Genomic DNA, 22317 nt, shown 5'->3' on the forward strand with positions numbered 1-22317 from the left:
GGGCTTTTCCAACCTCAGTGATTCCACAATTCTGTTTTCCTTCAGTTACCTGCAGACCTCAGAGCATTAGGAGCAGATGAGACGTTGGGAACAAATTGGTCCTCCCTTTAATCTGACATTTCCTCTTGAGTCTTCATTTTGCTGCTTATTCCTGGAGCAGTTTGCTGCTGAGCTGTGATAAGCATCCCATTCCCACTCCTGTTCCAGAGCTCCTGTGCCAGGAGACGTTCCGGCTTGGAACGCGCGCTGCCTGCGGGATCGCCTACCTGGCAATTATTTGTATTGTTTTGTACCCACTCAGAGCTTTAACCTGCAAGTCCCTTGGGGCACAGGTTCTGAGTTTTGTGTGGTTCACTGGGCAACCACAGAGCTTTTCACTCCCTTCAGGGCATTACACAAAGTGTTAATAGTAAAATCCTAGGAAATCTATCTGGGATTGCAGGCACGGGGATTTTCTTGTTGTTTTTTTGCATTGCTGCTGAGTCTTTATGCAGTTCCATGGAGCTCATACTTGGTGTAATGAAAGACAAGTGTGTTTTCAAAACTCACCCAGGTCAAGACCAGGGATGCAGTCATCACCAAAACAATAAAAAAAGGGAAAGCACCTCTGTTCTGGAGGCAGGCTGGAAGAGCTGGCAGTGTTCACCTGGAGAAGAGAAAGATCCAGGGAGACCTCAGAGCCCCTTCCAGAGCCTAAAGGGGCTCCAGGAGAGCTGGAGAGGGACTTGGGACAAGGGCTGGAGGGACAGGACACAGGGAATGGCTTCCCACTGCCAGAGGGCAGGGATGGATGGGATATGGGGAAGGAATTGTTGGCTGTGAGGGTGGTGAGGCCCTGGCACAGGGTGCCCAGAGAAGCTGTGGCTGCCCCTGGATCCCTGGAAGTGTCCAAGGCCAGGCTGGATGGGGCTTGGAGCAACCTGGAATAGTGGGAGGTGTCCCTGCCCATGGCAGGGGGTGGAACTGGATGATCTTTAATGTCCCTTCCAACCCAAACCATCCTGGGATTCCATGAGAAGCAGAGCAGAAGCACAAAGGTCGGCCATGGAAAGCAGCCCAAAGGAAAACAAGTCCAAGGATGGGTTTAAAGGTGGAAAATGAGGCTCTTTACTCCCAGGGGAGGAATTCAATGTCAACCCGAGAGTAGGCTGGACAGATACAGATGTGAAACAAAAATAAACCAAATGTTTTCAACTTTAATGCTTGGTAAATCAGGGCTGGGTTGTCCATGAGCAGAAAAGCTGAGCTAAGACCCTGTCTGTGAGGCTACAAAGTGTCTCTCAAAGTGAGGCTACATTACAGGATCAGAGAATCACAGAAGGATTTGGGTTGGAAGGGTCCTTGAAGATCATTGAGTTCCAGCCATGCCATGACTTTTTATCAGTTTTTAAGGACAGGACCTGTCTTCTTCTCCTGGACTATTAAAATTTTCTTTGCCATTGGAGCAGGCCCGGAAAATGCCAGTCCTGTACATGCTGATCTGAGCTGTTCTCTCCTCAAATGACCTAAGGTTAAACCAGATGAGCTGTTCTGCAGGTTGGCAGAGCCAAAGTTGTGCCAGGGATGGCAGATTTCACAAAGTGACCATGGGGAGCCTTTGTCCCAGGTCACAGCAGGTGTGCTCTGTCTTGCCCAGGCTGTGGGGCTGGGTGAGACATTCTGGCACTCGTAGGCTCCAGGGATTATCCATAAATTAGTGCCAACTGCTCCATTACAGGTTTTCCAGCTGCTCTGTGGCCAAAATGGGCTCTTCACTGTCCTGTTCTCAGTAGGGACCACCTCAGTTTGGTGTTCCAAGACAGGATCTACAATCAGTATTTCAGAGCACAGTCACCACTGCTGACCTACTCAAGGCTGCGAAATGTGGAGATTTAATCACACACTTTCTCCCCTTCTTTCCTGAATATTATTCCTTCTCTGTACATTCCAAATGCCATCTTTCTCCACCCCAATGACCACTCCAAACTGATCATTTATCCTTTTCTTTCCTTTCTTCATCCTGCTTTATGCTTCCTAGGCTCCCTAGGTCCTCACAAAGTCAGAATTCTGCTTCAGCCTTATTAGAAACCTCTGTCTAATTGTTTTGGCACCTTATTTTTCAGTATTGAAGGGATACCCAGGACTCATAACACTTCCTAAGAAGTGTGCAAGAGCCTGGAAGTGCTCTCTTCCAGTAGGAAGCCTCAGGAATGGAAAATGTTTTATTTGCTGCTGAAATAAGAGGGAGTTTTTAGGCTTTCCCTGATAACTGTTATCATTCCCTACTGGCTGTTGTGGGGCGTGTGGATGAAAACACAAGAACAGAGGTTCTGTCCTTGTCTCCTCCAGCAGTTTTTTCATCCTAAATGATGTCATTACATTGGTGTTGCATCTTGCTCATGGTTACACTCATCCTGTCTTTTCCTTCCTTCAGTGCTCCCGTTGCCAAAGTTAATTTAGAACCAAATGATGAGCCTTGCACCTCCAACTCTGAGATTTATTGTAGTGTTCTCTGTGTAAATACTCACAACGGGTTGTGTTAATGAGAGGGGAAAAGCAGCAAAGCCTGGAAATCCAAATAAAGTCAGAACATTTTATGTCTTCTTTAAAACACAACGTTCACCTTTGCTTCTGTGCTGCCTTGGAGGTGAATCTGTGCCTCCAGGAACTTGGAAGCTGCAAGTGAGCACGGAACAATGCAAGTCCCTGCAGAAATGGGGCTGTGATAACTTGGCTTTTTTGGCCTACATTTCTCAGTGGTTATTATTTGTTAATTATGTTGTAGAGTGCTCACAAGTGGGCTAATTGCTTCCCCAGAGAGCTTGCAAGGAAATGATGGACAGAACAAGGGCAGGATGTTACACATCTCAGATAGCGAGAGGGTAAGGTAGGACATGGGCAAGACGGGTAGGGAAACACTTGGAGCAGCATTTTGAAGCTGAGAGAACAGTTGGGTTGATTTTTGGACAGAAGGAAGAGTCCCAATTGGAATTGATCTGAGGAGCTGATTGTCAGAATAGTTGTTTAAGGAAGCACTGAAACTAAAGACAGAAATGAAGAAGAAGTGCAAGAATTTACCAAAAAAAGGCTGCAGGGAGGCTGTTCCTGGCTGGGTTGTAGACACTGGGCTGTGCTGTGTGAATCCTTGAAAACAAGGATAACACCCTTATGAACTCTAGGCACACTGCATGAATAGTATTCCTTAAAAAATAAACCCCTTTCCTCAGAAAAACTCTTTTCTTCAGACCTTTATAGATGGGAGAGAAGAAAAAAAAACATGTGCACACATCCATATTTCAAATTTAATTCTCGCTGTTTGTTTCTGCATCTGTCTTTTAGCCTGCACAGGAGGGCCCTGCTGGTATTTATGGTATTTCTGGTCTGTGCTGCCCCAAATTGTGAAGTTCTGATTCATTTCCCTGTGCTGTGAATCCCCCTTCACACCTGCTTAGAGGAAAGGAACCAAGCCTGAGGAAGGCACACTAAAAAGTGACAACAAAGTGACACAAGGTATTTCTCAGGGGCTCCTGGGCCACTGCTGGTGCTGAAAAACAGGAAATGTCTGTCCCCTTGCCCAGAGGCCTGAGCTGGTTTGGATCTGTGGATCAGCTCTCCCACGAATCACCCTCATGGAACAGAGGAACAGAAGAGGCTCAAGTGTGGATTTTCCTTTTGAGAAGCATTTGCTGAGGGGAAGGGGAAAGGAGAGGAGCTTTGGTTTAATTTAACTTCTTCAAATGCTCCTGGAAGCACTTCATGTGTACACAGATCTGCTTTTCTACATTTATTATTAGAAAAGAGCCAGAAGAGGAGTTTGACATTGGCAGGTGTTATTTTCAGGTTTCAAAGCACGTGTGGTTTCCTCTGCCAGAAGCCAAAGCTGTGATGCTGGGACTGTGCTTGCTCTTGGAATTACTACCAGAACTCCTTTCTCTCCTCTGGGTGCTTCCAATGGTTTTTATTCCATCCTTTCTCTGAGCATCCCAAATCTTCAGACCCCTCTTTAATACCTTTGCTTGTATTCACAATCTGGCTGGCCACACCCACTTGTTACTTCTTGTGGAGTTCTTCTGTATCTGCAAAGCACAGGAAGAAATCCTGAACTCGGGAATCAATGAGAGTTTGGTCTTCGGAATCCTGAAGAGCAGCTCCCATTCCACACAACTTACAAAGGGATAACAAAAAGTGCCCAGGGAATGACAGGACATGTGGAGAAGTCTTGGATTGCTTCTGAGCATGGCAGCGCCACGGGACCAATACCCACAGTACTGGGGACAGGGATGACTGTCCTGGACTTTCTTAAAGACTTTTTAGACATTTAGAGTCTGAATTCAGGATTTGAAAACTCACTTTGCACTGATTTGCATCCTGGGCTGATCCCCCAGCGTGGGCAGCAGGGGAGGGGGGGGATTCTGCCCCTCTGCCCTGCTCAGTGAGACCCCACCTGCAGAGCTGCTCCAGCCCTGGGGCCAACAGCAGAAGGACGTGGAGCTGCTGGAGAGTGTCCAGAGGAGGCCACGGAGATGCTCCAAGGGCTGGAGCCCCTCTGCTCTGGAGCCAGGCTGGGAGAGCTGGGGGTATTCACCTGAAGAAGGATCCAGGGAGACCTCAGAGCCCCTTCCAGAGCCTAAAGGGGCTCCAGGAGAGCTGGAGAGGGACTTGGGACAAGGGCTGGAGGGACAGGACACAGGGAATGGCTTCCCACTGCCAGAGGGCAGGGTTAGATGGGATCTTGGGAAGGAATTGTTCCCTGTGAGGATGGTGAGGCCCTGGCACAGAGTGCCCAGAGAAGCTGTGGCTGCCCCTGGATCCCTGGAAGTGTCCAAGGCCAGGCTGGATGGGGTTTGGAGCACCCTGGGACAGTGGAAGGTGTCCCTGCCCATGGCAGGGGTTCGATGATCTTTAATGTCCCTTCCAACCCAAACCATTCCATGTTTTTTCTCCTGCACGCTCCTTTAAAATACAATATCTGAGACTCCTGGTGATTTGATTCCTCACAGATCTATCACAGAAGTGCTGCTGGGTCAGTTGTGTTCAGTGTCCCAGCCCCAAGTGCAGGTGAGTGGAATTCCAGGGTTATTTCCATCCTTGTTCATCTGGGATAACTCTGTGAAGGATCTCAAGGCACCTTACAAGCATTTTATGAAGCTCCTAGCTCTGCTGTGAGTTTCATGCAGTTGATCAGGCATGTTCTGTGCTTTGATAACCTGTGCCAGAGCTGGGGGAAATAACTTCTCCAGGGTTTTCCACCAGCTGGGAAGAGAACTTGGGAAACGTGACCTTCCCAGTCCTGAGCTCACTTTGCTGGACTGTACTTCCTCTGTTATTCAAGGTGAGAACAGAACAGTTAGAATTGATTTAGGTGCTTTTTGGGAAGATGAAGTCACTGTGTTTGGATCTCTGCATCGTGCCAATAGAGAGATCCTAGGGGAAATCTCTTCCTTTAGTTTTGTTTATATCCAGTCTGAGGCACAGATGTAATTTGCAGGGAAATGCAAAGGAAAAGAGTTGTGCTGGCCTCAGCAGTGGAACTGGAGTGGAATGAGATGTCACAGGGATATCCAAGTGTCTCTCAAGATATGAAAAGGATTTTCTCTGCCATGTGCTGAGTTTTTTAACTCTTTCCTTATGTGCCTTCAGCACCTCTTGGGAATTATCCCACAGTGTGTATTCCTCCTTAGCCTCAGCTCCTGGATTTTACTCACTGCCTTTGTTGTGCAAAAACTGAAATAAATGTGGAGTTTTTTTCCTGAAAAGTGTAAGAACAGTAGGAGGAAGTGTGTGTGTGTGTGTGTGCCCTGTGGGACGTGGTGCCAGGATTCCCAAGCTGCCCTTGGAAATACAGGTGCTGTGGCCTGACCAGGATCTGCTCGGGACAGCTGGAATGAATCCCCAGGACTATCGTTGCAATCAAGTCCCTGGCCAAAATTTAATCCTCTGCACTTTTGCAACCCTGTTGTTTCCTGTTCCTGCTGGTGTTTGCAGGCTGGAGGCAAAACCTGGCTGAGTGTCACAGCTTTATTGTGCAGCTCCTGTTTCACGGATGGGAACGGGCTGGGCTCCAGCTCATCCTACACTCCTGAAAATGGATTGTTTGTATCACAAACAAATGGCATTTTGCATACCAAGAGTATTCAGCAAGAGAGATGGAGGCTTTCTGTTGTGTGAATTATAAGAATGAATGAAAATTGCTAAAACTGGCCACTTGCTGAGGTACTGGATGAGCTTTTCATGAAAATATAAAATAGAAGGACGAGACAGGTTGGGAGAATTTGGATGTGGTTTTAATAGAAGCGCATCACTACGGAATTTAAAACTGAAATAAAAAATGGAATCAGCAAATACAATTTAAGTGAAAATCAAGCACCTGTAGATTGCTGCAGTGGGGTGAAATGGGTGCTGTTAGGTGGCAACAAAAGCTCCTCACTAGGATGGGGCTCCACATCCAAGGCCAGGCTGGATGGAGCTTGGAGCAGCCTGGGATAGTGGAAGATGTCCCTGCCCTTGGCAGGGGATGGAATGGGATGGTCTTTAAGGTCCCTTCCCACCCAAACCATTCCGTCATTCAGAATAGGGGTGTCCTGAAGGATGGTAAAACCTCTATCTTTGGAGGTTTCCATGACTCCACTGTAAAAAGTGGAGCTGGTCTAGCACTCATGGTAGTTCTGCTCCAGAGGTCAATATTCTATTAATAACCCCCAGATTATTCTAGCCAGAGATTTACTATAATAAAATTCCTTGGCCTTTTGATTGCAAGAGAAACAATCTGCTCTTTCTTTTGTAGTTGCAAGTGTAGCAGAAATGGATCTCCATAATTCCATGGAAGAACACTGTATTTTTTTAAACATTTTTCCTTGTCCCCTTCCCATTAATTACTTCCTAACCTCTCTTCTTGTCCTTGATGGGTGAGAGGCAGCTGATGGCTCCTGTGGAGTGTATAAGTTAATATCAACTGCAAGACAGCAGCTGATGTTTCAATATATTCTGGCACAGATAGAGTCAAACAGGAAAGTGCTTCTCTGTAGTAATTGGAAGTTGTCCTTTTAACAAGTGTCATGTCACCCAGGTATTGGACATTCAGGATTTTCATTCCATTTCCCATCAGTTGATTCATTGCTCTGTTGGCACTCAGGATAAACAGTAGTAAAATTAAACCTTCTTGTGGATATGTGATTTGTCCTGGTGATTACACCAGCATGGCCAACAAAAACCAGAAGTTGCAGGTGACCTGAATTTTTACCACTTTTGTACAAATTGAGTATTCCTGATGCTCATCTCTTTTATTAAACCCTCATTTGTTTTATCAGCCTGCCCATGGAAGTGGTAGAATCATCATCCCAGGAGGGATTTAAAAGCTGTGTGGATGTGGCTCTTGGGGACATGGGTTAGTGGTGGTTTTAGCAGTGCTGGGGAATTCTTGGACTCAATGGTCTGAGAGGTTTCCAACCTTAACAATTCTGTGATCACCAGGAGGTCAAATTGTATCCCTGATGAGGTTTTTGAAGCATTACAGGACTAAAAGATGCTTCTGGAGTCCAGATCCCACATTTTCCATTCCAAGCAAAGATTAACTCCCCCTAACACTTCCCTGGTAGTTGTCTGAGTTGCTTTCAGTGGCTGAGACTCCCAGTGGTTGTTGAGGCTTCACAAAGATACTGATTTCTCCTGGCAAAGTTTCCTGTGGATAATTTCCTTCTGCTGCCTGTCCTTTTCCTCATGAGCACCGGGAAATTGTCCCGTTTTCCCTTTGCATCAGCCCTCTCTGTTCTCATCAGCTCTTCACAAGATGCTGTCTGCACTAAACCAATTTTAATCAGGTAAATTAGAAGCATTAGAGCCTCCTGGGTACCTGTTCTGATGCCAGAAGTGACTGCAGAACTGATGGTATGTGGCCTTATTTATGCATGTATTTATTTTAATCCTGCTTAAACTCATCAGGCTACAGGTCTTTGTTCACCCTCTTGCCTGTTTGATCCCAATCCAAACATTAATGCTCATATTTAACTTGAAGTTGTCAAATCCTTAAAGCAAGACTCTGTCATCGTTGATGTCTGCAGAGCTCCAGAGTGACTCTTCAGGAATTATCTGCAGCCATTCCTGGGATGGAAAGATACAGGGATGCCCTCAGCTCTTGCCTGTCAAGGTTTGTGCACTGTACAGGGGTCCTACCAACCCTTTGGTGAGGATCTGAAGCAGCAGAAACAGAACAGGATTATTTTAATCTTGTTACAGTTTCTCAACAAGAAAGTTGGTTAGAAAGGCAGAACAGGGGTGGCTGCATTTTAAAGCTAAGAGTGATCCTGTGTTTTCCATGGAATTCAGGCTCCATGTGCTTCATCCAGCCCACTTTCTGTAATGTAAGTGAGAACCTACTGAAATAGTTTAGCTTTATTCTGCCTTTATGATCATCCCTTCTGGACTTTGCCTTTTGTGTCGTTTTTGTGAATCAGATTTCATAAAATTGTTGTGGATTACTACCAACAAAGCAAAGGCACGTGAAATTACTGGGCTTAAGTAATAGTAGTTCATATGTAGCAGACTGAGATGGTATAAGAGATTTTTGTATTCCCCTCTTTTAAGACTTCAAGTGCTAGAAAAGAAATACTTGCATTCTGAAGAGGAGGGAAACTTCTCTGAATTAATCCAGGCTGCTTCTGTTGCTCCTGTGCCAGCACCCTTTACTTTGCTGGTTGGTTCTATCTCACTTCTCCTTCCCAGATTGCAGGTGCAGTTCTTCTCTTTGAATATTAATTGTAATAATCCCAGAATGGTTTAGGTCAGAAGGGACCTTAAAGCTCATCTCACTCCCACCTCTGCCATGGGCAGGGACACCTTCCAGTAGACCAGGCTGGGTTTCAAACTCATTTCATTTCATGAGTTGTCAAAATCCTTCCCACTTCAGGCTTCTGCTCTTGCCAAACTGTTTTCACTGATGTGAATTTCTTTGATAATTGACCATAATCCCCTGTTTTTTCCTTTCCCTAAATAACTGAAAGGTGCTCTGAGAGTGGGATGCCCTAGAGATGCAATCCTGATCCTGCAGGATTCAAGGGAACCAGGATTTCCTTCTGTAAGTTTCATGTAGTCCCTTAATGATTTAATCAGCAAGCGAAGAAAGGCAGAGAAAAACACGGTGGTACATGGAGTGCTTTATGTCCTTCACATTATTTTCCATACATTTCACTAATTACATAAACAGATGATATTTACAGGGGACTGTAATTGACCTTCATCTCTTCCTGTGCACTTCCCAACCTCTCCTTGAATTTTCCTATTGTTTCCTCTTACTCATTCCACATTTAACACCATGTTTCAAGCAGTCCTTTTCTTTTGCTTGGGACCATCCTACCAATTCCCTATTCCCAATTCTTTTTAACTTCATCTCCTCAGCTCGATTTTGTGGGCAATTTTGGAACTCATGACATGGACAAACATCTTCTCCAAAGCCCAATCTTCAGGTTTCCCTCCAGTTACAGCACAATTGCTCTTTCCCTTTTACCAGCAGTTCTCTGGAGCAGGAATATTTCTTTCTGTCTTTTATCTGGTGGAAAATTGTCTTTCAGAAGCTGCAGCAGCACAATCCACTTTTAGGGATATCTGCCTTATTTTTCTTTGAAATTTTTCTCTGTGTTGGGTCAAGCAGGGGAGGAATTGCATAAACTGTGAGGGGTTAGAGAAAACCCCTGGTTAGAGTTCAGCAGTGTTCCCTTGGCTACTGGGAGAGGTACACCACGGAAGCAGGAATACCTTGGCATTTAACAGCCCTTCCAGGTGATTTATGGTTTTACATAAGCTTTTCCTAAACCCAGAGGTTTTCTAGGGTTGGCACCTCTTTGCTTGTCTCCATGCCCTGTTAGTTCTGTGCTCAGTGGCCCGTGGTTATTAAAATTCTTATCAATAAAGGAGTTTCTGAGCAAGGTTCTTATTTTCTAAACTCGTACATACCTTTGGAACTCCTCTGCTTAACCAAAGGAACATTTGTTTTTATGCCTAATGTACTTCATGAAAAGAAACGTGTAGAGTTCAAGTAACATTTGCCTTCAATTACAGTAATTAAGTTGTCAGGACTTGAAGTCACCAAAGCAATGAGAAAATCCTTTCCTGGTTGGCCAGGGGGTAATGGGTGTTCTGGGCCCAAGTGTGTTTTACACATTGGGGTGGGGAGGGAAACGGTTCTGGCCGAAAACCTGGGAGTCTGTTTGTCCTTTTGCAATACAGGGTGTCAAAATCCTGCTCTGGGGGGAAGGAAAATGACCCTGTTTGCCTGGGCTTCAGCAGGGCAGCTATTTCTGCTCTGCACCAAGGCTGGATAGGTGGGCTGAGAGCAGCACTGTGAGGGTTACCAAGGCCAGGTGCTGGGTCCTGCACTTGGTCACACCAACCCCTGCAGCTCCAGGCTGGGGAAGAGCCACTGGAAAGCTGGAAAAGGACCTGGGGATGCTGGTGACAGCGGCTGGACATGAGCCAGGTGTGCCCAGGTGGGCAAGGGGCCAGTGGCACCTGGCCAGTGTCAGGAATAGTGTGGCCAGCAGGACCAGGGCAGTGATTGTCCCTCTGTGCTGGCTCTGCAGGGGCACCTCCCATCCTGGGGACACTTCTGGGGCCCTCCCGACAAGAGAGACCTGGAGCGGCTGGAGCATGTCCAGGGAAGGGAATGGAACTGGGGAAGGGGCTGGAGCACCAGGAGCAGCTGAGGGAGCTGGGAAGGGGGCTCAGCCTGGAGAAAAGGAGGCTCAGGGGGACCTTGTGGCTCTGCACAACTCCCTGACAGGAGGGGACAGCCGGGGGGGGTCAGGCTCTGCTCCCAGGGAACAGGGACTGGATGAGAGGGAAAGGCATCAAGCTGTGCCAGGGGAGGGTCAGGTTGGACATCAGGAGGAATTTCCCCATGGAATAGGTTGTTAAACATTGGAAGGAGCTGTCCAGGGAGGTTTGGATTCCCCATCCCTGGTTGTATCCAAGGAAGGCCTGGACATGGCACTCGCTGCTCTGGGCTGGTGACAAGGTGGGGATCAGTCACAGGTTGGACTTGATAGTGTTGGAGCTCTTTTCCAATCTGAATGATCCTGTGGTGCCGTGGGATTCTGTGCTTGTTGGGTTAGGTCTTATTAAAAACAGGTTTAATATAAATGTAGCTCAACCCATTTATCCTGGGAATTCTGTCCTGTCAAACTTCTGCTGCAGCTCCGCTTTCAAATGTAACCTGTGTGGAGATGTGTGTGGATACATCCTGTTTTTCCCCGTGTTCCACATCCCTTTGCCAGAAGTCAAATAGTTTCAGTTACTTCATAACCCTGCAGGAACACTACAACGTATCCCTACAAGAAAAGTCCCTAATTTTGATAAGTGCCCACACAAACATCACTGGAATCTCAAGTGCAGCCTTACTTTCGTTCCACTGGAATAGCTCTCTTGAAAGCAGATGGATGAGGAAATCACCACTCGTAATGCATCACTAATGACACCAATTTTTGCATTCCTGCTCATGGGAGTAAAGGTTATGGATGCATAAGGAGCCAGACCTGGAAAACCTTACTCACAAACCCTAATAAACCCCACTTCAGCCAGCAAGTTTAACGATGCCCTCAAGAGAGCCAGATCCCTTATCTGCAGCATCATGCAATAACTATAAAGTGTTGAGATAAGTGGGATTTTATCTCCCAGCTCTCTGCTGGCCTTCCCCGAGTATCAGGTCATGGCAGTGAAAGTGGCTGTGAAATGTGGCTGCTCTGATTTGGGCAGGTTTTACAGTCCCTTCATTCAGGATGTGTGGGCAGAGTGGATGTTCTTATCCATCCGTGAGTTTATGAATGGAAAACCTGGGGATTATCTCTGACTGTAATCCCTGTGGACCCCCTTTCCTTCAAGAAGGGGCTGTAGGGCAGATGTTGGTGAGGATTCTATGCCTTCCCAGCTTCTCCCATCCAGAGGGGGTGCCTGGTCCCCTGTGGTGTGTACAAGGCTTTAAAGAAACAGTTCATGACCTGAGGGAGCTGGGAAAGGGGCTCAGCCTGGAGAAGAGGAGGCTCAGGGGGGACCTTCTGGCTCTGCACAACTCCCTGACAGGAGGGGGCAGCCAGGGGGGATTGGGCTCTGCTCCCAGGGAACAGGGACTGGATGAGAGGAAATGGCCTCAAGCTGTGCCAGGGGAGGGTCAGGTTGGACATCAGGAGGAATTTCTTCATGGAAAGGGTGCTCAGGCACTGGAAGGGGCTGCCCAGGGATGTGTTGGAGTCCCCATCCCTGGAGGTGTCCAAGGAATGACTGGAGGTGGCACTCAGTGCTCTGGGCTGGTGACAAGGTGGGGATCAGTCACAGGTTGGACTTGATGGTCTTGGAGCTCTTTTCCAACCTCAATGATTCCATGATTCTGTGAAAATTTGGGACATTTCCAAGAGTCGTTTGTGACTTTTGCCAAGCAAAAGGCTATACCACAAAGGCTTTGTTTTGAGTGCTTTGGTATGTATGTGAACAAGCCTTAATTTCAGCTGCCTTTCTGGTTTGTTTATTTTGTAAATCTCAGATAATTTAACAAATTATACATTTCCATCTTGTGGCATTTGTTGCTTTGTCAGAGTCCATTCTCTTCGTGCCATCCATAACATCCAGCTCCAGAGCTATACTTTGCTTTTAGTTTGATATTTCCTTTCCAAAAAGGAGATTATTCACCTCCAGCTGGAGATGAGCAGCTCTTTATTTCATGTCCACAGAAACCTTGTAAGATGTAACCTGTGATGTTGTTTGTGCCATCTGATAACGTGTGATCAAATGGAGCCTGTTTAAATAACAACATCTGGGACACCCTGACAGCAGAGCAGCTCCGAAACAAACATTTCCAAGGATCAGATAAGATGGAAGAGGTGCCTCAGTGCTGGATTGCTCCCTGGATCACAAGTTCTTTGCTGGAGAGTTATTCCAGGCATGGGATTTCCTTTGTGCCACGGGCTAATAGATTGCAGTGGATCGTTTTTCATGCTGGTTTATGTCTTGCAGAGACATGTGCTTTGTAAAGTCAGTGTAATGCACTGAGTATGACAGTGGGAGACATGAGTTATGTAGGAGCAGGTAAACTAAGGAACTCAAAACAACTGAAAATTGTCTTGGTTTGTGTTCTCTTGCTGCCTCCCAACCTTCTACCTCTTCCTAAACCCTACAGCATTTTTTACATTAAGGGCTGCCTCACTTCACCCAAATCTGTACTTTCACAGTTAATTTTCAAAGCACCACATTACTTCCCAGTATTTTCCTTACTGGTGTGCAGAAAAACCCCAGCATTATGTTTAAAGCCATGATTCCTCACTCTCACTCCTGTTCCTCTCTGTTCACTTGCAGGAGGATACTGGTGATCCTGACTCCCAGGAAGAGAAGGAGGGGAACAACTGGCTCTCCAGCCCTGGAGATGGTTCCAATACAGTGAAGAGTGGTCTCACTGTCCAGGAATATTTCGCCAAGCGCATGGCAAAGCTGAAGGGATCCCAGAAGGAAACAGAAACAAAGGTGGATCATTCCAGCCCGACAGCTGATGAAGCTGTGGAGCCTTCAGAAGAGCTGGAAACGAAAGTCAAAAAGAAAAAGAAGAAGCAGAAGAGAGATGATGAGGCAGAGAGGACAGAGGACTGTGAGAAACCAGGGAAAAAGCCTAAGACAGGGAGCTTGAATGGAAAAGAACTGGATGATCCACTAAATGAATGTCACAAAAGGAAAAAAAAGAGGAAACACAAAGTGGAGAATGAAGGAGAAAGCATCAGTTGTGATGAAAATGCAGGCAGTGGAGAAATTTCTGTGGGAATGTCAGTGGAGGAAGAACTCAGCACAGAGGAGCAGGAGGAAAAGCAGAAGAAACTCCGTAAGAAGAAGCACAAAAAGCAGAAAGAGGAGACAGAGGAGTGTGGGGATGGAGCCCCCAGAAAGAAAAAGAAGCACTGCAAGAACCTTTAACCCCCTTCAGGCTCAGGCTGGGGGTCTGCACTAGAGGAGGCTCTGTGTAAGCACAGCAGCAGACAACACATTGTACTCCAGGCTTGGACACTGCGCCAGCTCCAGCTGGGACCACAGACTGGATCTAAACACAGAATGGATCTAAACACAGGCTGAAGCTAAGCCCAGACTGGATCTAAACCCAGCTCTCCCAAAGGAAAACTTGGTGATGGGCCAACAGGAGCTTCAGTACCACATTCAAAAGGGATGCCCGTGAGGGATTAACACATCGAGACTGTGAAAGGCAGGGAGTGACTTTCTGCTGCTTCACACTGACTGTGTTTTTCTCAATCCAGGAAAAAAAATAACAACCAAAAAAAATCACCCAAGTACTGCCTTTTTATTAAAGTTGTTTTCACTTGTGAGAGCCCAGCTCTGCTTCTGGAAGCAGGAGGGGGTTTTCAAAGCTGTCTGTGTTTCTTCAATGATTTTTGCAAAGTGGGGTCTAATTTTTACATTCACCTCTTTTTACTTATGAAATGAATGTTGTCTCTTCCCAAAATGCTTACTCTGATTAAAGGTTTGCTCCTGAGTGTCAGCACTAAAGGATGAAATAAAAAGACCTCCCTGTGCCTCCAAACCATTGTCAAACTTTTATAACTTTGCACCAAAGCTAAAGGAAGTGTGTATTAACCATATAATTTATTAACCATATCCCTATCTTTGATTCCCAGGCACTATTCAGGATCTCTTCAGTGGTGTCTCTGGGATTCAGAAAGATGCCTTGGATAGAGCAAGGGTTTTGCCTGAAATTGGGAGACCAATAGATTTTAAAAGCACAGTTAGATGCATTTGGTATTGCCATTCACACATCGAAAACTTTCAGTTTGGATTTATAACCAAACCAGAGCTTGTTTCTCATTGTAAGCCTGGAAATAAGGAATGCTGGAACTGGGCACTGCCACGAGCACTTTTGTGGGAGATCTGAAACATTCAGCATGAATTTTGGGATGTTAATATCACTCAGAGCTGTCAGAAGAGATGGGTGAGCTTGGAAGTGGTGGGATGGGAAGAAGGATTCACCTTCCTGGTGTCCTGTTCTGATATTTCTTTGGCCACAGCAAACTGGCAGCACAACCCTGAAAACCAGCCAGTTATCCTGGCAGAACCCAGAATCCAAATCCATTAGCTGTTCATTTCATTCAGGCCTGGCTGGGTTTCATCAGTGTAAATCTAAAACATCCCGTTGGCTGCTCTGCTGAATAAAATGGGTACATTTTTATATTGTCTCAGCTCAGAGGAGTTGCTTAACAGGGTTTGAGGAACATTGTCAAGATGCAGATGTTAATAGGGAAAAAAACTTCCTTAAGCTGCCTTTATTGTGCAGTGGAGGAAGCTCCATCTGCAGCACCCAGACCACATGGATGGTTTGGTTGCAGCTCAACTCCTCCATTTTTAAGATCTCTTGGTTTCCAAAGCACCTTTTTTTTTTTTTTCTGCCCTCAGGACATGCTCATTCACTGCAGCAAAATGAAGTTGCACTTCTTATATGGGAGAACAAGATGCCTTTCCCTGGGTTTCACACACCAGGGGTTTTTAACCCTTGTTGCATCTCCTTTTCAGGCTGTACAGTTATTATCCAACATAATCCTGCTTATCCCTGGCTTCCTTAAATGAAATCCCACTGAATACCATCAGTTGTTATCAGACTGGGAGGAAACTCCATGCTTGAGGTGAAAAAAACATCTTCTCAATGGAGGAAGACAGCAAAATAATGTTTTGTGTTACATTGAAGCATCCCTCCTGATTTCTTGCTCACCACAAGTTGGAATTTTTGTTATTAGAATCCAAAAGCCTGATTGTTTCCAATTATTATTTTTTAACTCTTAAGCAACTAAACTGAAATCTCTGGGATTTCAGTTTTAAAAAGTGCTAGTCAAGGAATAAGGTTTCCTTCTGCAAATACTGCTGGGCTTGTTTGTTTGTTCCCTCTGTGAGTTTCCATGTGTTTCTGTGTGCTGATTCTTGTGGGTGCTTGGCCACATTCCAGTGTCAGTTACAGGAAGAATAAAACCAGGAATAAACCTTTAAATTCGTGCTGTTGCTCCTGTTAAGTTCAGGATACCCAAGACTTAAATCTGGCTCAGATGGAAGTATCAGCTACCAATGGAAGATTCTCTATTTCTGCGAGAAATACATGGCACTTTATCCTGGGAGATGTGGGATTTTAGTGTGCCCCGAGCTCTGCATGTGGTTGTAGGAGGGGAAAATCATGATAAATAAATAATCATAAATCATGAATTGCTTGTGTTTGACAGAAGCAATTGATTTAACTGCTCTGCTCTGTGTTTGTGGTCAGCATTACTCAATGAAAAGCTCTTCTTACCAGATACTGTCCAGTGAAATGGATGATTGGAACAAGAGGAACATGTTTCAGAGTAATAAATTACATATATATAAATTTTTTTGTTTGTTTCTAGTGGGTTTTGAGTTCGGTTTTAACCCAACTCTGGTTTGGCAAGAAGGCCTTTTTTAGAAAGCACAAGAAAAAGAATTACATCAGTGCCCAGATGGTGGAATTAGCAGAATGTGAGCACAAAGGAACGACTTGGTTTCATTTCCGCGAAAATCAGACTTTTAAACTCCAAGGCCTTTTGTTATGAATTCATCCATTGTGCTCACAGAATGAGGTGGCTCCCAGTGAAATTACCTGGACACCAAGGAAAATGAGACTCCCCGCTCTGCTGTCACTCCCGAACGGAGAACGAGGCACACGCAGCACAGATATTAAAATGTTTTCAGTTTTGGTAACCCTGGGTCAGCAGTGACAGAAGGAAATTTTCCTTTTTGCATTGGGAACATTCCAACACTGGTTTCTCCTGAGCTGTTCCATTCTTTGCAGGGATAGGGCTGTTCTTCGCTTTGAGGCTTGGAATTCGCTGCGGGATCCACGGCCGAGAACGTGATTGGCAAGTGCAATGTCAGAGCAGCAATCCCAGAGGCTGAATTGTGCTTGTAAACACCTGCAGGCACCAAACTACCCTGGGCAGTAGAGACCATGGAGAAATAGTCCTGGTACCATTGTTGGACCCAAATCTGCATGAACTTTCTGGGCTTTTGGAGTTTTGTCTGACTATGGAGCTTTCCTTGAAGCCAGGGATGGGAGATGGCACTGCAGCACCCCAAGTGACAGCCCAGACATGTGGAGCAGGCAGCACTCCTTGAATTTCCTCCCAATTTGTTCCAGCTCTGGTGCTTCACACACAGCCAGCACAAAGGGGAGGTAGAATTGTAGAATCATGGGATCATTAAGGCTGGAAAAGCCCTCTAAGACCATCGAGTCCAACAATTCCCTCTGCACAGCCAAGGCCACCACTGCCCCATGTCCCCAAGTGCCCTTTAGTTACAACCAGGGTTTGTTTAAAACATAAATGCAAGGCACCGTTGAAGATTTCAGAACCACCTGTGCTTGTGTTAAAGTGAATTTGAGTCCATTGAGATGCAGCTGCTTTGTGACATTTGTGAATTGAAGGGGCTGGAGCATGTCCAGGGAAGGGAATGGAGCTGGGGAAGGGGCTGGAGCAGCAGGAGAGGCTGAGGGAGCTGGGAAGGGGGCTCAGCCTGGAGAAAAGGAGGCTCAGGGGGGACCTTGTGGCTCTGCACAACTCCCTGACAGGAGGGGGCAGCCAGGGGGGATCGGGCTCTGCTCGCAGGGAACAGGGACAGGATGAGAGGACAGAACCTCAAGCTGTGCCAGGGCAGGGTCAGGTTGGACATCAGGAGGAATTTCTTTGTGGAAAGGGTTGTCAGGAACGGGAAGGGGCTGCCCAGGGCAGTGGTGGAATCCCCATCCCTGCAGGGATTTCAAAGCCATGTGGATGTGGCACTTGGGGACATGGGTCAGAGGTGGCCTTGGCAGTGCTGGGGGATGGTTGGACTCGATGATGTCCGAGGGATTTTCCACCCTAAACTATTCTGTGGCTCTGTGGAATGTTTGGGGCAGCTCAGCATCGTGTCCATGGCTGCACTTCTCCTTTCAGCTGCCCTGGTGCTCTCTGCCTTCAGCTCCTCAGCTCTCAGCAAGGACAATTAGCTGCACTCATCAGCGTAATTAACCAATTTTCTCCTGTTTAAACACACGAGACCGAAGTTGTTGCAGCATCCACCTTCAAAAGGCACAATTGACGTCACAAAACCTCTGAACCTGCCAACACTGAGGGGAGGAAGGAAGCTCCAAGAAGAGAGGGAAACCACACAAAGTCTATTGGAAACACTGCCCGGCATCACGCCTAGCTGGAAAAAAGATCTGGGAATAATGTATCCTATTGGATACAGCGTGAGGATTGTGGGCATCCAAAGCCATCCTTTGCCTAATTCCTCCTCATTCCTGGGCAGGAACCCCCCAGGAAGGATCCGAGCTCAGAGAACTTGGGACAATAACCAAGGCTTTTGTCTCTGTACCTGTTCCATCCAGGGATAAAGCAATTTTTTTCTTGGATCAGCAAACTTTTAGTGATGTGGGACTGGGAAATGCAGTACAAATACACACTTTTGTGGTGGCAGAAGTGGGAATATTGTTGTAAAAGAAATTGAAGCTCCATTTCTCAGCAAGTCAAAATCTGCTTCTGAATCACTCGAAGATTCTTTTCTTATCTTAATCCATCTTTATAAATGTAAAGCTGTAAGAGAGAAACTCTTTGTGATTCTATTTAACCTAAGGGCACTAAAATATATATTTTTGTAACCTTAAAACTGCATTTTTAAAGTAGCAAAAGCAGCAATATTCAGCACTGTGCTGAGAAATTTAGAATTTTGGGGGTGGTGGGGAGAGGTGTCTGCATTTTTTCATATAATGGGAAAGCTCTGGGGTTTTTTCCCTAGAAAATAAATGGCCCAGGTAGCAATCCCTGGGGAAAACCTGGTGGAATCAGGGAGGATGGGCAGTGGGCAGAGTTGGGAACTGCAGCACTGAGGGAATCTTCTGCTGGGAACCCCCAGCTGTCTCTGCAAAAACTTCCCTTGGGAGCCGAGAGTTTCATCAATAATTAAGGAACATGTGAATATTGAGCTAATTTAGGTTTTGCACTTTCTCACACATTTGAATGTCCCTGAAGGTTGATGGGGTGGGGGTGTGGGGGGCGAAAATAAATCCTCCCTTCGCAGGAGTAAAATTCCAGATGTCAGATCCACCCAAAAAAAAAAAAAAAAAAAAGAAAAGAAAAAGAAGAAGAGGGATATTTTTAAATTATTTTTAAAGAGATGGTCCTTCCATGTAGGGTTCAGCCACTCATTTTCTGCCTGGCCCATGGGAGTTGTTGCCACTGTTCCCCATCCGTGAAAATGGGGGAGAACAAAGCTTTCTTCCCCCCTTTGTCTGCTCCGTCTATTTTCGCTCGCGGCTTTTCGCCGTAATTTCCCTGTTCCCAAAGCCCTGGGAGAGCTCTGCTGCTTCCTGTGCCCCAGATACAGGTGAAGCCTCGCAGCAGAGCGGGGAAGGTGAGCACACACACACACACACACAAAAAAAGGGTAGTCCCGAGGTTTTTCCAGACTAATTACCCCGATCCGGTGGCAATTAAGAGGTGGCATTTTCACATGGCCCCAGCCTCCTTTATGTAACGTGGGAGCTTCCGACAGGACAGGTTTGACCAGCATTTTAGGCAGGGTGCAGAATGAAACCCTCCTTACTAATGCCATCAGAATGCCAGGTGCTGCAGGGGAGGGGGAGAAGGGGAAAGAAAACAGTTATTAGTAACAGTGTTTGCACTTAAAATTCTGTGTGGGGGCCCTGGGAAGGGAGGAAATCCAAACGAGGAATATTCTGCTGGATTTCTTTGTGCTGTAACCACACAGGAGCCCCAAATTGTCTCTCAGGGGGTTCTGAAAAGCCACGAGTTGACCCCTGTGATACCTTTGGGAGGTCAAATGTTACTCCCAGGATGTGGAGGGAATAATGAGGATCAGGAACACCCAGAGAGGTGCTCCAAGAGCTTCCTGGCTTTGGCAGCAGAGGCAGGAGGTTGGTGCAGGTCCTGTCCTTGCTCAGGGTTTTATCCTCTCCCAAACCTTTCCACCCATCCTGCAGAATGTGGAAACACAGGGCAAGGCTGGAGGCAGTCCTGTAAAAGGGATCCAGTGGAATTCATCCATCTCATTCCTTTCCCCAGGAAGGGAAACTCTGCTGCTACTACTAAAAATTCCTGGCCTCTGGGGCCTCGACAGAGGTGTTTTTATATTGATGATATCCAGGTCCTGAGCATCCTGAGGGTTAAAAAACAACACTGAGCCATGCACCGTAACCACCCTACCCGAAGAACCACCCTATTCAAAATAAAACCTTGCAACCCCGGGCAGCCTCTTTTTCAGGGCACTTCCACCCCTCCTAAAGGGAACTAAACAAAATTAAGGATGTTCCAGGTTTTCTTCCCAACTTCTCGCTGCCAACCTCTGCAGCAGCTCCAGTCTGCAAAGTGCACCCGGGAGACCTGTGCAGGGCAGGGTGGAAGGTTTGGCATCCTCCCTCCCTGCCCCATCCCGGCACTTCCATCCCGGCACTTCAAGGCGTGAGACGGGACTTTGGGAGAGATCTGGAGCTGCTGGGACAGAACAAGCTGTCCCCAGGAGCGTGCCCGGCTTCAAACCCCAGATAAAAGGCAGCTCCTCTGTGTGTGTGTGGAAAGGGTGTATAAATCTGTCCCGAGACCAGGAAATCTCCTGCGCCTTTTAGATTTAAGAGAAGTTGCCTTCCTGTTGTATTTCCAGATAACGCAGCTCTGATGGAGCCCACTTGTAAATAGCTTAATAGATTTAATCAGTTCCTTTGGAAAATGTTGTTGCTTCCGCAGGGTTTTAGTTCGGTCCCGGTAAAAAGCTCGGGGAGGGCAGTTGCTGCTTCTGCTGCGAGCGAAGTTGGCAGATTCCAGCTCTCCTGACCCCAAAATCGCTGCAATCCACGAGAAACCAGAGCCATCCCGCTCCTGTGCGGAGGGAAGGGAGGGACCAGGAAGCCCAGGCGGATCCTGCCCGGCTCACATTTACATGAGCTCTCTCCATCACTCCTAATCTGACAAGAGTCAATAGGAACACCCAGGCACGTGGGAAACCTGCCCAAACTCCCCGGCCTGGGATCCGCGCCGGGGTTTTCCCCCCTGGCTTGGGGTCAGATGGGGCAGCCTTGGCCAGCCCCAGGAAACGCCCGCCCATCCCGCACCCCGTCCCGCTGCTTTTCTGGCAGCGCGGAGAGGAAACCCACGGTCAGTCAAAGCGGAGCCGCTGCAGCCCTGCAGCCCCATGTCAGCGGGTCAGAGTCATAAAGGAATCCAGCCACCAGAGACATTCCTCAGGGCAGGCTGCGGGGATGAGCTGGGAAAGGGCAGCCAGCTGGGGATTTTCGGTGCCATCACCTTCCTGGAGATCCTTTGTCCTAGTGAGGGGAATGCTGCTTGGATGACTTTCCCACCCTTGTGAACACCCAGCTGGGGTTAGTGGGGAACACATTGTGTGACTTTGGGACTTCCATCCCATCCAGGCTTTGTGGGATGGGGCAGCACTCCATAAAATGCAGCAGCAAGGAACAGATCCTTTGTCTCCCAGTGTCCAGGAATGGGTAGCGGGGACGGACTGGGGATGTTTCAACCTCTTTGAGCTGTGCCCAGCCCCATCCCTGCCTTGTTTTCCCCTAAAAGTTTCCTCAGGAATCCGACCAGGCTGGACAAGCACCCGCCAGCAGGTTCATTGTGTCCCAGTTTCCATCCCATACAAGGGGACCTGGAAATTTGGGGTGAAAACCCACATGGGGTGGGCAAAGCACAGTCTGGTCTGGTGGGTAAAGCAGGAGGAGTGGGGGAAAGATGTCCCTGCCTGTGGGATCCATGCCCTGATTTCCCCTGGCAAAGAGGGTTCCTGCAGCTTGCCAAATCCTGGGGAGGGGCCTTGTGCACCCCACTGGGATCTTCCTTTCGGTGCCGTTTTCCTTTTCTTTCCATGTTTTCAGTGCCTTTATCTCCTCTTTCTGTGTTACCCCGAGCCTTTAAAGTTTGAAGTCTCTGAGGTGCAGGAGGGCAGCGGGGCTGTTTGGGGGAGGGACATTTCCAGCTCTCTCCTCTCTCCCTTTCAGCGGGCAAAATAAGGAAAAATAATAATAAAAGAGGGGGAGGGAGGAGTGGGAAGGAGAAAGGGGGGTCTGGGGGGTGCTGCTTCCCCGGGGGGTGCCGGGCAGAGGGTGGGGAGAAGTTTTCTCGCGGCACCATCCCGGCCGGGGCCGAGGAGTTTGCAAACAAGGAGGAGCAGCGAGTCCCTTCGGTGTCATTGGAGGAGGCTTTTTCCAAGGAGCTCATAAATACGGGAGAGGCCGGGCAGGAGGCTGGGACTGCGCGGGGACCCCGAGGGCAGCGCGGCGGGGCGGGGGGGCCGGGGGGGGCC

At 47.4% G+C, this 22317-nt stretch overlaps 1 protein-coding gene across 1 annotated transcript in view; it reads left to right on the forward strand.

The window, feature by feature from the left end:
- The window catches only part of PINX1 (PIN2 (TERF1) interacting telomerase inhibitor 1), a 61401-nt gene extending 45413 nt beyond the window's left edge, over positions 1–15988 (forward strand). Inside the window, exon 7 of the mRNA XM_069011848.1 lies at positions 13312–15988. Within this exon, the coding sequence (XP_068867949.1) occupies positions 13312–13917 (606 nt within the window). The 3' untranslated portion in view covers positions 13918–15988. The remainder of the gene's footprint in view (positions 1–13311) is intronic.
- Positions 15989–22317: the final 6329 nt, after the last annotated feature.

This window comes from Aphelocoma coerulescens, chromosome 3 (assembly GCF_041296385.1).
Source record: "Aphelocoma coerulescens isolate FSJ_1873_10779 chromosome 3, UR_Acoe_1.0, whole genome shotgun sequence".
NCBI classification, from domain to species: Eukaryota; Metazoa; Chordata; class Aves; order Passeriformes; family Corvidae; genus Aphelocoma; species Aphelocoma coerulescens.